The sequence below is a fragment of the Alexandromys fortis genome, unplaced genomic scaffold, assembly GCF_014885135.2.
Source record: "Alexandromys fortis isolate MF-2015 unplaced genomic scaffold, M_Fortis_MF-2015_v1.1 scaffold_25, whole genome shotgun sequence".
Taxonomy (NCBI): Eukaryota; Metazoa; Chordata; class Mammalia; order Rodentia; family Cricetidae; genus Alexandromys; species Alexandromys fortis.
In genome coordinates, this window is record NW_026067904.1 from 3383136 (window position 1) to 3397807 (window position 14672).

Genomic DNA, 14672 nt, shown 5'->3' on the forward strand with positions numbered 1-14672 from the left:
ATTTCACTCCACTCTCCCTCCCTTCCCCAGACCCTCCACCCTGCATTTCCCATCTCTCTTCATCATTCTTTTGTTTTCCCTTCAGTGGCTGGTTTCTTGTTGTTTTTATTGAGCTATATAATTTTCTCCACTCCTCTCCCTTCCTCCCCCTCCCCTTCTACCCTCTCCCATGATCCCCAAGTTCCCAATTTACTCAAGAGAGCTTGTCTTTTTCTCTTTCCTATTTAGATCCATGTATGTCTCTCTTAGGGTCCTCTTTGTTGTCTAGGTTCTCTGGGGTTGTGAATAGTAGGCTGTTTTTTTTTTTCTATATGTCTAAAAGCCACTTATGAGTGAGTACATATTAGATTTGTCTTTCTGAGTCTGGGTTACCTCATCTTAGCTCCATCCATTTGCCTGCAAATTTCAAGATGTCATTATTTTTTCTGCTGTGTAGTACTCCGTTGTGTAAATGACCACATTTTCCTTATCCATTCCATCATTCTTCTCTATTCTAACTAGAATGATCCTGAATTTCCTTTTCCTGTTGGGTAAAACACAAGAGAATCTTTGAGGTTTTTAATGTCCCTTGGCCTGGCTCTAGAGCCTGAGAGCCACTGCTTCTGGGTCCCCAGATTCACCACACCTGGAACAGTCCCAACCCAACCCTACATCAGTGCCCTTCTTAGCAACTTTTGTCACTCAGACCCCACAGCCCTAAGCCAGGAGCCTCCTTCTACCTCTCCCCTGCACCTCAGCTAAACCTGGTAGAATGACTCTTCAGTACGTTGTTACATTTCACTTCAGCTTCTACCAGAACGCCCCCCCCCGTGTGTGTGTGTGTGTGTAGAGATATGTGTGTGTACATGTGAGTGTAGAGATATGTGTGTGTGCGTGAGTGTAGAGAGATGTGTGTGTGCATGTGTGTAGAGAGATGTGTGTGTGCGCATATGTGTGTAGATATGTGCGTGTGTGTAGAGAGATGTGTGCGTGAGTGTAGAGAGGTGTGTGTGTGTGCGTGTGAGTGTAGATATGTGTGTGTAGAGAGGTGTGTGTAGAGATGTGTGTGTGTGTGTAGAGATGCGTGTGTCACATTGTGAGTACGGCAATCAGAGGTCAGCCGCCAGCATCTGTCCTTGCTTTCCATCTTCTTAGAAACACGGGCTCTCCAATGCTCAGCCAGGCCTAATGCCCACCCCCCACCCCCACCAGCTTTTGGGGATCCTCTTTCCATCCATCTTCCCCCACAGGAATGAAGAGATTACACACATGCTGATAATTGCATCTGACTTTTACCTGGATGCGGGGCACCCCAGCTCCAGCCTTTAGGCTTGGGTGGTGAGAGTTTTGTCTGGGAACTGTCTCCCTAACTCCCCATCTTCTTTTTTGAGACGTAGTCTCTCATTGGCCTAAAATTTACCAAATACACTAGGCCAGCTGGCCAGTGAGATTCAGGAGTCTGCCTGATGCCTGCCTCCCAGGCTTTGGGATTACAGGTGCATGCCACCAGAAATGGAACACTCGGATCCTCACGCTTACAAGATAAACCTTTCACTGACTTCACCTCAAGCCCCCATGCTTTTCCTCAGGCCTCCCTCATGGCTCTCAGTTGCAGCCACCTTTCCCTTGCTGCTTCCTACTCCTCCAGCCCTGGCAGCCCCAGGTACAGAAAACATTGTGTTGAAGGCCAAACCTGCCCAAGACACACACTCTCGCTTTTATAACCTCAAGTGCCTCACCCCAGCCTCCAAACACTTGGTTTCTCCTCTCCCACCCCAGTTAAGGCTGTCAGGACCTACAAGTGGATTGTGATTCTTATCTGCATCCTGATGCTCCTGGCTGTGATTGCCATCTGGTAAGTGGCTCTCTCAGCTTCAAGGCCCCCTAAGGACACACACCCACTCTTTGGCTGACCCATCTCCTGCTTTTTTCTTGCCCAGTGGTCACTTCTTCTGGCTCCAAAGGAAGAAGAAGGCTGTGAAGGTACTAGGGAATACACTCCTGTTTGGGGCTAGTAAGGTCTTGAAGCTCAGCTCTTGCCTGCTGGGTCCGGTGTGTGCAGAGATATTTGACACTGGGACCCAGGACACAGATAAGCAAAGTTCCTCGGGCCTCTTGTTCTCACCAGAGCCCCTGCAGAGCCACCTCCCCTCTCTGCCCTGCACACTGACCTGACCAGGCCAGCATGGTAATAGCTTTGTCATGGCTCCTGGGTGACTTTGGCCAGTGGGACTCCCAGTAGGAAGTCAGAGGGCCTGGAATTGCCTTGGAAAGTCCCATTTTTTTTTCCTCTTTGCAGGGAAAAGACAGTCAGTTACGCCCTTCAAGAAGCGCGCAGCACTCACCAGGGGAGTAACCATAGCAGGTGGTGTCTGAAACCTAAGTCATCTCTGGCCCTGGTGACTCTCCCTGGCACAGTGCCCTCCTCTCTGGGGCCAGGGGAGCTCTGAGACTGGGGTTCTGCGGTTTTCAGACAATTCTCTCTCTCTCTCTCTCTCTCTCTCTCTCTCTCTCTCTCTCTCTCTCTCTCTCTCTCTCTCTTCCCTTTGAACACATATCCTTTTGTAAAACAGCTCTTTCATTAAAATAATTTCTTCCTGTTTTTTCTGGAGGTTTGGTTTAAGTGGATACGATAGTCAATCTTTGTTGTCAACTCGACTGGACTGAAATGGCCCAGGAACACTCTGTCAACAGCTGCAGCCCTAAGCCTAGAAGTCACTTTCTCTGAGTAGGGGAAGGCAGGGTGGACTTTTTAAAATCACAGTGTGCTGGCTAGTTTTAATGTCAACTTCCAATAAGCTAGAACCCTTTAAGAAGAAGAAACCTCAATGCAGGAAAATGTTCTGTCCAGACTGGCCTGTGGACAAGCCTGTGATACCTTCTCTTGACTGGTGATGTGGACGACCACAGCTCACTGTGGGCAGTACGATCCCTGAGCTGGTAGTCCTGGGTGCTATAAGAAAACAGGCTGAGAAATCCATGAGGAGCAAACCAGTAAGCAGTGTTGTTCTGTGGCTTCTGCTTCCGTTCCTGCCTCCAAGTCCCTCCCGTGAGTTCCTGCCCTGCTTCCTTCAGTGATGGACTAAGATGTGGAAGTGTAAGGTAAAATGAACACTTTCCTCCCCAGTTGCCTTTGATAATGGTGTATTATCACAGCAATAGAGATCTAAGACACATGCCGCCTGGGCTTGCTTTGGCTTCTATTTCTATTGTTTGCTTTGAATTTCTTGTGTGCTTTTGAAAAGCGTGAAAATGAACTCAAAACTAAATCATGTTAATGTGGTACCTGGCACAAGCCACTCCAATCTGTTTTGGTCTGGACTACTGGGCTTAATATAAAGCGGCTAAATATAAAACAGTATCTTTCCACAGTGTTATTTAACACCCTTTTGGCTAGCACATCCTTCCCGGTTCTTATACTGTGCCCTCCCTGGACTACTTAGACTCTGGCTCCCAGCTGCAAAAGAACTAAGGGCATTCAAATGACCACAGTTGATATGCAAATATAGTCGGATGATGTAATGAAGGAAGTGGGTTCTGAGAAATACTCATGGTTTATCACTGTGTGCACAACACAAAGAGGAGCCCAGTCTAAGGTGGTGCCTGTCACCAGGTAAGATAAGCGGATGGGACCCATATCACATGGATGTATTCTGTTGCTGACTAACATGCTGAAAAACGCAGCACACCACTCTTGTGCTTCCATGTCTAGGATCCCTCGCAGGTCCATGTATTTAAACACCTGCTGGTGGCACTGTCTGGAAAGGTTGTACTTTTTCTTTTTTTTTTTTTGGTTTTTCGAGACAGGATTTCTCTGTGGCTTTGGAGCCTGTCCTGGGACTAGCTCTGTAGACCAGGCTGGTCTCGAACTCACAGAGATCCGCCTGCCTCTGCCTCCTGAGTGCTGGGATTAAAGGCGTGCACCACCACCGCCCAGCTAAGGTTGTAGAACTTTAAAGAGGTGGTGTGTCATTGGAGGAAATGGGTCTCTGGAAGCAGGACTTGAGGCTTTCTAACCCAGACCCGCTTCCTGAGTGTGAACACAATGTGACTCGCCAGCATGCTGCTTCTGCCTCCCACGATATGCTGGAATGGCCCTAGTGCACGAAGCCGGAATAAACCTGACTTTGCTTCAAATCACATCTTGTCGGATCTTTGGTCACAGCGTCAAGAAAAGTACTGATATTATTTATTACTAATGTTATAAATCAGTTCACCTTGTTTGAACTTTGAGTAATACAATTATAGTGCCATGCCATTGTGTCTGTCTTCTTGTGTCTTGCCATTATAGTTTGAATATTTTCCAGTACTCATTGTATACATAAGTATCTTAATTTGCTCATTTTCAGCAGTTTATACTATTAAGCCATCTACCTATTTGCTTATGGTTTCTACTGATGATGGACACTGAAGGTTTTGCCAGCTTGGTGCTATTGCTACATTTTAATATGTATTCTGCTGCGCACAAACATTCATGTGTGGCGCATGGTTATGGGCTGCATAATGAGATTTTTAGTCAGCAAAAGACCATATAAGGATGGTCCCATAAGAGTGTTACTCAGTGGTGTCATTGCTATTGTAGATCATATAAATTCCTCCTATGATGGTCACACAATGATGAGGTCACCAAAGATCCACTTCTCAGAACACATTGCCATTAAGTGGTGTATGTCCATACTACAGCATCTTACTTAGTTTTTATCCTTGATGTGTATATGTGTGCATGGTGTGTATTTGTTTGTGTGTGCACACACACGTGTGTGGTTAGTTTTTGGTTTTCACCTTCCACATTGTTGGAGACAGGGTGTCTTGCTGTTTAGCACTGTGCCACCTGGCCAGCTGGCCTGAGCTTCTGGGAATTCTTCTGTCTCTGCCACCTTAAGAGCATGACCTAAGTCTCTAAAATACCCAGACTCTCTTAAACATGCAAGGTCTCTGTAAAGTTCCCAAGTCGCTCTAAAATTCCAAAGTTTCTTTAAAATATCCAAGGTCTCCTAACTGTAGGTTTCTGAAATGTTTTTAAAAGCTTAAATACTTTCTTTCTTTCTTTCTTTCTTTTTTTTTTTTTTTTTTGGTTTTTCAAGACGGGGTTTCTCTGTGGCTTTGGAGCCTTTCCTGGGACTAGCTCTGTAGACCAGGCTGGTTTCGAACTCACAGAGATCCGCCTGCCTCTGCCTCCTGAGTGCTGGGATTAAAGGCGTGCACCACCATCGCCCGGCTTTTTTTTTTTTTTTTTTTTTGGTTGCTTAAATACTTTCTTACTTCAAGAGGGAAGAACCGAACCAGAGCACGGCATTAAAAGAGTGCTGGGAAGTGAACCATGGGGTTTTCAGGAAACTGTATGGATCTGAAAAGAATTAGACTGGGGTGACCCAGGCTCAGGAACCACAAACACACAAAACCTACAGCTCTTTCAGGAGATGTAAGCGCACAGTGAGCTACGGTTCACTCAGGCCATCCCTGCACTAAGAGGTCTGTGGATGGGTCTGTCCATCTTCCCTGCCCTGTCCTCTGTCTCTCTCTCCCTTCCTCCCTCTGGGCTACAGGGTCTACAGGTGTAACCCTGTGACTCGTGTGTAGGCTTGGGAGGTCAAATTCCTCTGTCATTGGCTGCAGCTGGCTTTGTAGTTTCCAGGAAGTCAGGGTTCCTTGGATTTTCATCTGGGGCTAGCAGGCGTTAGTACCAACATTTCCTCAGGCCCTCACACTAGGCAGTGTGACAGTCTGAGACCCTTGACCCCAAGGTTGACCCGAAGGAAGTCATCATTCTCTAACCTTGTTTCTCTGCCCTTTCTCCTTATGGCCATCAATCCTTCAGCCCCCGCCCCTGCCACCTCTTTTCTGACCCCCCCCCTTTCTACCTCGGCTGCCCTCCACCCTGCCCTGGCCATTCTTGACCTGTCCAGCTGCTTGTACTCAGGTCAGCCTTGTGATCACAGCTAGACCTGCCAATGGCCCGGTTGTTGTTGGCCATGACAGGGCTGAGCTCTCTGCTGTTTTTTCTCCCTATTTTCCACTCCATTCACTACTTCAGAGTGGGGGAAGACAAGCTACCTAAGACTTTTATCCAGCCTAGTGTTATAACCTCAGGGACAGCAGCACCGGACAGCGTTTCCCAGGAGACTCACCCAGGGAGCCTCTGCAGCTTGACTGTGCAGCCTGTGAAGCCGCATTTGGATTAATCACAGCCTCTCTTCAGAGGCTTGATCAGTGTCTTAATCACTCAGCCCCAGTCATAGTAGTAGTTCCTCAGCCACACCACAAGGGGGCGCAGGTTAGAGTTCGTCAAAGCTTATGGGGACAAACTTCCCTGAGCCCACCTGCAGGGGCTCAGTGGTTGGTGCTGCCACAAGGGTAGTCTGGCTGCCGGCTATAACTGCCAATCCTTTTATTCAGGGCAGCCAGAGTCCTGAGAGACCAATGGCTGCTATTAGGGAATCAAATTACCCTATCCCTTGTTTACAGGAAAATGAGCATTGGTTATGTTTAAAACACAACTCCAGCATACAAATCCTATGTTAATACTGTTGCCATTCATATATGTGAATACATGTTTGTGTGTGTTCAGGTGCACATTCAGACATACGTGTACACATGTGGAAGCCAGAAGTCGCCCTCAACTTTGTTCCTCGGGAGCTAACCATGATGTTTTTCTGGGACAGGGTCTTTGACTTTTACTTGAAGCTTGCCAACTGGACTAACCTGGCTGGCCAGCGAGCCCCAGGAATCCATCTGCCTCCACCTCCCCAGGGCTGGACTACAGGTGTGCACTGTGCCTGTTTTCACATGACTGCGGAATTCAAGTCCTCATTCTTGGGCAGGAAGTACTGAGCCACTTCACCTAACTGACAGCAGACTGTAAGACGGCCCACCACCTGCCCACAGCCCAAGATGCGGGAGGGAGGGCCTTATCTGTCTTATAGGAACCCATTGATTTATTTAGCATACTATGTGCGTGTGTTCATGCATTTGGTGAATATGCATGTTGTATCCATGCATGTGGGGACTCAAGGTTGAATTGAGAATCTTGATTCCTCACCACCCTATTGACTGAGACATGGGCCGGACAGTTTTATGTCAACGTGGCACAAGCTAAAGTCATCCGAGAGGAGGGAACCGCAAATGAGAAAATGCCTCCATAAGACAAGGCTGAAGGAAAACCTGTAAGGTATTTTCTTAACTAGTGATTGATGGGGCAGGGCCCAGCCCATTGTGGGTGGCGCCATCCCTGGGCTGGTGGTCCTGGGTTCTATAAGAAAGCAGGCTGAGCAAGCCATGAAGAGCAAGAGAGTAAGCAGCACCCCTCCATGGTTTCTGCATCAGCTCCTGCCTCCAGGCTCCTGTCCTGCTTGAGTTCCTCCCCTGACTTCAGTGATAAACAACAATATGGAAGTGTAAGCCAAATAAACTCTTTTCCTTCCCAACTTGCTGTTGGTCATGGTGTTTTATCACAGCAATTGTTAGGCTCTTAAACAAACCCAGAGCTCAACAAGATAGGCTAGTCTGGCTAGCCAGCTGGCTTCTGGGATTCCTCCTTCCCCAGGTGGGGAATTACAGGCCGGCTGCCGTGATCATCTGGCATTGCATGGGCGCTGGAGACCTGAACTCCTGTCCTCACGGTTAGGCAGCAAGTGCCATCCACCATGTCGTCATTTCTACAGTGTTTGTCGCAGGCTGTGTTGCCTGCTTCATTGGCTTAGGATGCAATCACATGTTATTGGGACATCCACAGAGGCAGGAGACTGGGCCCCACAGGCAGGAAGGCTTAAAGGACCTCAGCATTTGCTGGGGATTCTGAGTCTTTGGCCACTGTTTGTGCTCCATCAGTTAACGGACTGTTCACGCTGTCCAAAACCCAGGCTAGTTTTCCTCGGGTTGATCAGAAACTAGGCCGCTGATGCTGCATGGGAGCGGTTCACACTTGGAGTCCTCCCACTGCACGGCATTCTTCTCACTTTGGGGATGGTTCTGAGTCAACCTCAGCTCACTGTGAGCCTACCTCTCCTTGGAAGGGAGCTGTGTGTGGTGGGATTATGCTTGTACTGTAACAAAGCTTGCCTGAAGATTAGAGTGTAGAGTTAAGCTACTAATTGGCCATAGAGGCCAGGCAGTGGTGGCACACACCTTTAATTCCAGCACTAGCGAGGCAGAGGCAGAGATCTCGGTGAGTTCAAGGCCACCACGACTACACAAAATTGATCCAGTCTAAAAAAGAAACAGAGCCAAGTGGTGAAGGCTCACACCTTTAATCCCAGCACTAGGGAGGTAAAGACAGGAAGCGATACGGCTGGGCAGAAAGAGAAATATAAGGCGGGAGGAGACAGGAGCTCAGGATTCAGTCTGAGGTTTCGTAGAGAAGGCATTCAGTCTGAGGACTTACAGAGACAGGATACCTCATTTAGTCAGGATTTCATAGAGGTAAGGCTGCACCCCCTAATATCTGACTTTGGGTTTTTATTACTAAGACCAACTAAAATACACGCTACAGCTGTGTGTTCTCCTTTTTGTTTTCTGAGTCTCACTGAATGTCCTTTCAGGTCCATCCTGTTTCCTGTCTATTTTGTTGTTTTATTCGCCTTCCCAGCTGAATGAAATTTCACTGCGCATGTCTGCCATCCTTTCTCTGTTCCTCTGTTGATGAGCACCTAGGTCTCTCCATTTCCTACTAGCGCGGACAACCCGCCAATGACCACGGACGTCCACTTACACCCAGAAGGTCTGTAACTGAGTCACATGATAATCCTGTTTCTAATTTTCTTTATCAGGACGCGTCCCACTGGCCTCCATGATGGCCATACGGGTTTCCACTCCGGCCACAGTGACTAGTTCTTCCTGTGCATCCCGCCAGCAGTAGCTGCCATTTGTTGTCCTGATCCTAGCCGTCCTGACTGGGATGACACGGAATCTTTTTTTCTTAACATTTGTTTATGTATGAGAGTGCAGGGCCACGTGCCACAGCGTGCGTGTGGAGGCCTGAGGACGGTTAGCATCGGTGCTTCTCACCTGAGTCACCTGGCTTTGTGGCAAATGCCCTTACCTCTGAGCCACCCAACTCAAAGAACCAGGGATGAAATCTTAAAGATTTTCATTTCTATTTCCATAGTGGAGAAGGTGTTTAATACCTTTTAAATGTACTTATTGGCCATTTCTGTTTCTTTTATGAAGTCAAAGTCTTTTCATTTTTTTTTGTTCAGCAGGTTGAGGGTTTGGGGTTGTTTTGTCTTTGTTTTGTGGTTTTGGTATTTTAGTTCTTTACATATCCCAGACATCAGCACCCATCTGAGGCTTAGCTATCAGATCCTGTCTCCCATACTATAGACTATTTACCTTGCTGATAGTTCCCCTTGCAGAGCAGAATTTTTTAAAAAAAAATTATCTTTAATGTGTATGGGTGTACGTGTGTGCGTGCGTGTGTGTGTGTGTTGCAGACAGAGGCTGGAGTTACAGGCGGTTTGAGTTTCCTTATGTGTGCTATGCACTGAACTCAGATCTAGACGGGGTTAAGTGAGCAGGAAGACTCACTGTCTATGTGGCGAACTCTTCCAGGAGCTGAGATCCCAGACTGGATAAAGAGAACACAAGCTGAGCACCGGCACCCCATCTTGCTTGGCATTCTGACTATAGACGTCACGTGACCAGGCACTTCCTGCCCCTGCCACCATGCCTTCCCCACCATGACAGACTATAGCCCCTGGATCATGCGCTGGAGTATACCCCTTCCTCCTTATTTTTATCAGGTATTTAGTTGAAGAAGTGAGACAAGGCATTAAACAGGCTGCCTGGCTCTGACTCCCCCCAACAGGAGCCTAAAGATACCCAGATCCTAGGTACATGGCCACAACCAGGTAGAACGGCACAGGCTTGTAGTTCCAGGACCAGAAGGCCGAGGCAGGAGGATCACAGCCAGTCTGGGCTACATAAATAGACCTTGTCAGAAACAAACTGGGAAGGGATGTTGGGGGACATGGACAAGAAGCTCTCATGGCATATCTTTGAATCTCAAAATATAGTGAAACCTAATGTGAATACTTTCTAGTTGATAATGTTCTTAGTGAAAATGTTTCAAAATCTTCCACACTGAAGGCCCTGGCTGCAGAACCCGATAACAGCCGAGTACATCTGTATCCTAGGCTCAGGTCTGGACTTCATGGAAAGGAAAGAATGAACTGGAAAGCTCCAGCTCCCTAGGCAGGTGACTAGAAATGAATGTGTTCTATGGTTGTGTCTGACCCTCTGACATCAGGGCAAGAAAGATGTCTCCAACGAAGTTCACTCCCAAGAGCCAAGAATTGAACTATCAAAAAAAAATTCTTACAATTTTAAATAAGTTTACAGTTTTGTGTCAGACCACATTCATAGCTATCCTGGGATGTTAGTAACCCGAGGCCGCAGGCTGGGCACCCCTGCCCACAGTGCTACTTTGATGGCAGCCGGCTCTATTTGTCCCCTACAGAAGGCTCAGGTTGGAGCCGACAGCAGAACAGCCCAGTCACCTACAGGAAGGCACAGGACTTCATTCTAAACCCTAGTTGGCCTTCTCTGGAGGCCAGGCCGTTTCTGCAGGGAGGCAAACATCAACAGCTATTTCCAGAGGGGCTGTGGGGAGAGGGCACAGAGGGGTAACCAGGGAACTGGCTCACCATCTACCTTCGCTCTTCCCCTGCTGGACACGCGCTCTCCATAGAGTCCGAGGTCCCATCGCAGGCCACCAGGGTCTCCTCAGGGCTCTGATCTGCTGTGTGCCGCCCCGGCATCCATCTGCCCACCCTCCAAATGCCGAAGTATTAAGGTCACCTAGGACAGTTTCCAGGAGGTATCCATCACTTGTCCTCTAACCAACCACCAGTGGGCACCCCAGAGAGCACGTGCCCTTAGCCTAGGGGAGGGTCTCCCACACCCAGTACCTGAGGGGCATCAGCAGTATAAAGGCTTCAGCTGGCCTGGGTCCCACTCACACAACTGAGGCGAAGAAAGACATGTGCACTGTTCCTGGGTGGTTTTGTCAGGTTTTTTGTTTGTTTCGCTGCATTTTGAACACTAGGGCTTATATTCAAACAGCACACGGATGGTCTGCAGAGCGGGACCAGGCTGGGCCAGTGTGCAGGCCCCACCCACGGCAGCTGCCAGAAGAGGACCCAAGCCCCGCCCGGCGGCGCGGCCAAGCGTCAGGCAAGTGTGGCGGTGGCTCAGCGCCCCCCGACCCGCCCTGAACATGCGGGCACCGGGAACTCAACTAGGGGGACCACAGCAGCTTCGGGAACACTGGAGAAGTCCACTGAACTGGGCCGGACGGCTCTTTGGAAAACCACTTCATCTTTGGGGGAACACCTCTTGGCTTAGGTCTCCACTCCCCAATTTCCCGACATTTTTCAAGAGTTTCAAAACAAAAACAGAAAAGAGAGGAAGAAAAACAAAGAAAAAGAAAGCACACATCTTTTGGGAAACGGTGTTCTTCACACACCGGAAGGCTGCAGGGGCTCCGCCATCACTGCACCCGCTCGGTGAAATTCTCCGGGAAGACGCCCCGGCATTTCTCCAGGTCTTTGTGTTGGTTCCAATCGCTTTCCTTCACTCCCATGAGCCAGCCTTCATCCTGCGGCCAACAGAGCGTGGGTAACAGGTCCACGTCACAACAAGCAGGCCTGGGAGGAGCCTGTCAGCCTGCCTGCCGGCTATTCTGATCTTCTGTGCCTGACGGCACTGGTCTAAGCCTCAACTATGTGCTCAGTACCAGCCCATAACCATCTGCTCCCTGCAAATGCATCCCTCCTGGGATCCAGACCCTTCAGATACAATGAAGGGCCAGGACAGGCCACACCCAGCTGCCACCTGTCTCCTCTCATAGCTCTTACAACCTGTTCTGGGAAGAGGTCCTAAAAGAAGAAGGGCTGTAGACCATGACAAATGGCAGCTGTCACCTGCTAACTATACCACCGCTCTTCCAGACAGTCCTAATCCAGTCCTTGTGACTCCAAACACCTGCCTCAGCTTACATAGTATCTCACAGCCTAGTTGTGATTGCTGATGATCCTAGACCCAGTCCCTTGTCCCAACACACCCGCCTCTCCTTTCCTCTCCCCTCTCCTCCTCTTTTTTCTCTCCCCCTCCCAGCTGAAACTTCCTTCAGATCCCATTGCTTTGTCAACTCTAAGGAACCCGGAGAGTGCTCTGTCTCCTGTGTGTCCTCTGGAACAGGGTTTCCCAAACCCTAACAACTTCCAAGAGGACCCCAACTTTCCACCCAAGTCCCCAGATGTCTATAAATAGCCAGAAAGTTCTGGAAGTACTAGCAGTTAAAAACTTCTAATCAGACCTTCTGAGGTATGTGTGGGTAGATGGGGCTGAGAAAGGATGGTAACAAGTTCTTCAAGGCCAGCCTGGACTACAGAGTGAATTCAAGGTCATCCTGGAACAATTTAGTGAGTTCCTGACCCCAAATTAAAACTTAAAAGAGAGGGCTGTGGATCTAGTGTGGTGGTAGGGTATGCACGTGGTCCTTGATTCGACACAACACCCAGTGCTGAAAAAGAAACATGGGAAGGGAGGAGGGAAAGAGGGGAGGAGGGGAGTGAGGTGGCTCCGTGGATAAAAGTGCTTGCTACCAAACCTTACAACCTGAGTTCAATCCCTGAGGCCTGCCTGGTGGAATGAAGGAAAAAAGGAAAGACTCTTGAAAAGTGTTCTCTGACCTCCACTCATGGACCATGCCACACGCATGCACAAGTACACACACACACACACACACACACGTACACACACACACACACGTACACACACACACACACGTACACACACACACACGTACACACACACACACACGTACACACACACACACGTACACACACACACACACGTACACACACACACACACGTACACACACACAATAAATAATGTAATAAAGATCTCAAGCCTCTAGTAGATGTGTCCAACGTTTAGATGCTGTGGCAGCTGCTCTCCTCTACAAAGCTCGCGCTCGAGAACTGGTCAGTCGAGTTGGAAAAGCAAAAGAACAAAAATCCCCTACTACCGGGGACTGGGATATGGTTGAGCTGGCAGGGTGCCTGCCCGGCATTCCCCAGGTTTCATTCCCAACACCACATGAACAAGGCTTGGTGGTCAGCAAGTCCAGAACTCTGGAGGCAAAGGCCAGAAGATCAGAACTTCAAGATCATTCTCAGCTGCACGGTAAATTCCCGGTCAGCCCAAATACACATGAGACCTTGTCTCAAAACAAAACAAGATGTTTTAAATAGGTTCACTGTTTTATGTTAGGTCGCATTTACAGTTATCCCAGGGCATATGTGACCCACTGACATGCTTGCTAGAAGGTCCCAAATTCATTCTATGAAGCCCTTCAATCCCAACTTGCTTCTTCCTTCAACACTAACCTGCACAGGGGTTTTCTCTGCAAGCCCTCACTGCTGGAGTTCCATGACTGTCCCAAAGCTGAACCATGCCTGGCAACCTCCTGGGTCTGTGCAATTTTATTCTACCATTATCTGCATTGTTAGAGATCTCTGCACTTTACTGATTCTGTACATAACCCATCTCAAGCCCTCTAGTACCCATACACAACCTCCTGCTGGCTGGTGGCCAGGGTTTACGCTTCTCAAAACCCCACCCAGCTAGGAAAGACCCACCGAAGTGGCCAGGAGATACCTCTGACTTTAGAACAGCAGCAGATGGGGCTAGAGAAATGGCTCAGTTAGTAAAGTACTTGCCACTCAAAGCATAAGGCTCTGAGTTCGAACCCCAGAACCTAGGTAAAAAGCCAGAAGTAGGGGTATGTATTGAAATCCCAGCACTGAAGGAGAGATGGGCAGACCTTATCACAGATATAGGTAGATAGTTCCTAGGGAACAAGTAAGGTTTTCTTCTAGTACACACATACACACACACAAGGCACACAACACACAGGCATACGCATGCACACAGGTACACAAAACATACACATACACACACACACACACACACACACACACACACAAGCTGCTGTGGGATATTCAAGCCTGGGCACTCCCTGCAGCTCAGCCCACACCTACTGAGGGCGAGAGCCAGCCGAGGTGCTCAGTGTCAGCATGGATGTTACCAGCAATGTGAAGGCTCGCTATGCCGACAGTGGCACTGGGCGGGGGAGTCAGCCACAAGCAGGTCCGTTAGGGGCTGCCTTCCAAAGTTAACTGACATTAAGGCGGTGGCAGCGGTGAGAAAGGCCTAGAACACCCAGCTAAGAACGCAGCCGAGGAGCTATACAGAGTGGAGCCTGTGCTCTATCACTGCAGGCGGGAACCCTGCAGAAAAAAGGACAAGCCCTGTGGCCAAGAGCATGGCAAAGACAAGAAACAAACACAGATGCAGGAAGTTGGCAGGGCAGCTGGAAGAAAGGAAAAGAACAGGCTAAAAAGAGAGGCACAGACAGAGGGGGGCAATGAGAAGGAAAGACTGGAGGGGGACAGGGAGAATAACACAAGTAAGATTGGGGGGAAAAAAGGGGGGGCTCAGGTAATGAATGGCAACCTAGCCACGCCCTACTACAGTGGGCCTCTGCTGCCCCCTACTGGCCATACCCACCACTGCAGCAGCAGCCCCGGGATTCCCGTCCTCCACACCCCACACCACCCTCTCAAACCTCCACTCCACTAGGCTCACCGGAATTCCCATCCTCCCCCACCCCCGCATTCCCCCCTCCCCA

General features: G+C 49.0%; 1 protein-coding gene across 5 annotated transcripts in view; it reads right to left on the reverse strand.

Annotated features, from left to right (window-relative positions):
• Window positions 1-10973: 10973 nt before the first annotated feature.
• Window positions 10974-14672, reverse strand: part of Bin1 (bridging integrator 1) — a 58831-nt gene continuing 55132 nt past the window's right edge. For all 5 annotated transcript variants that reach the window (XM_050134942.1, XM_050134938.1, XM_050134941.1 and 2 more), the window contains one exon: window positions 10974-11572. In XM_050134942.1, coding sequence (XP_049990899.1) covers window positions 11465-11572 — 108 coding nt within the window. In that variant the 3' untranslated portion in view covers window positions 10974-11464. The remainder of the gene's footprint in view (window positions 11573-14672) is intronic.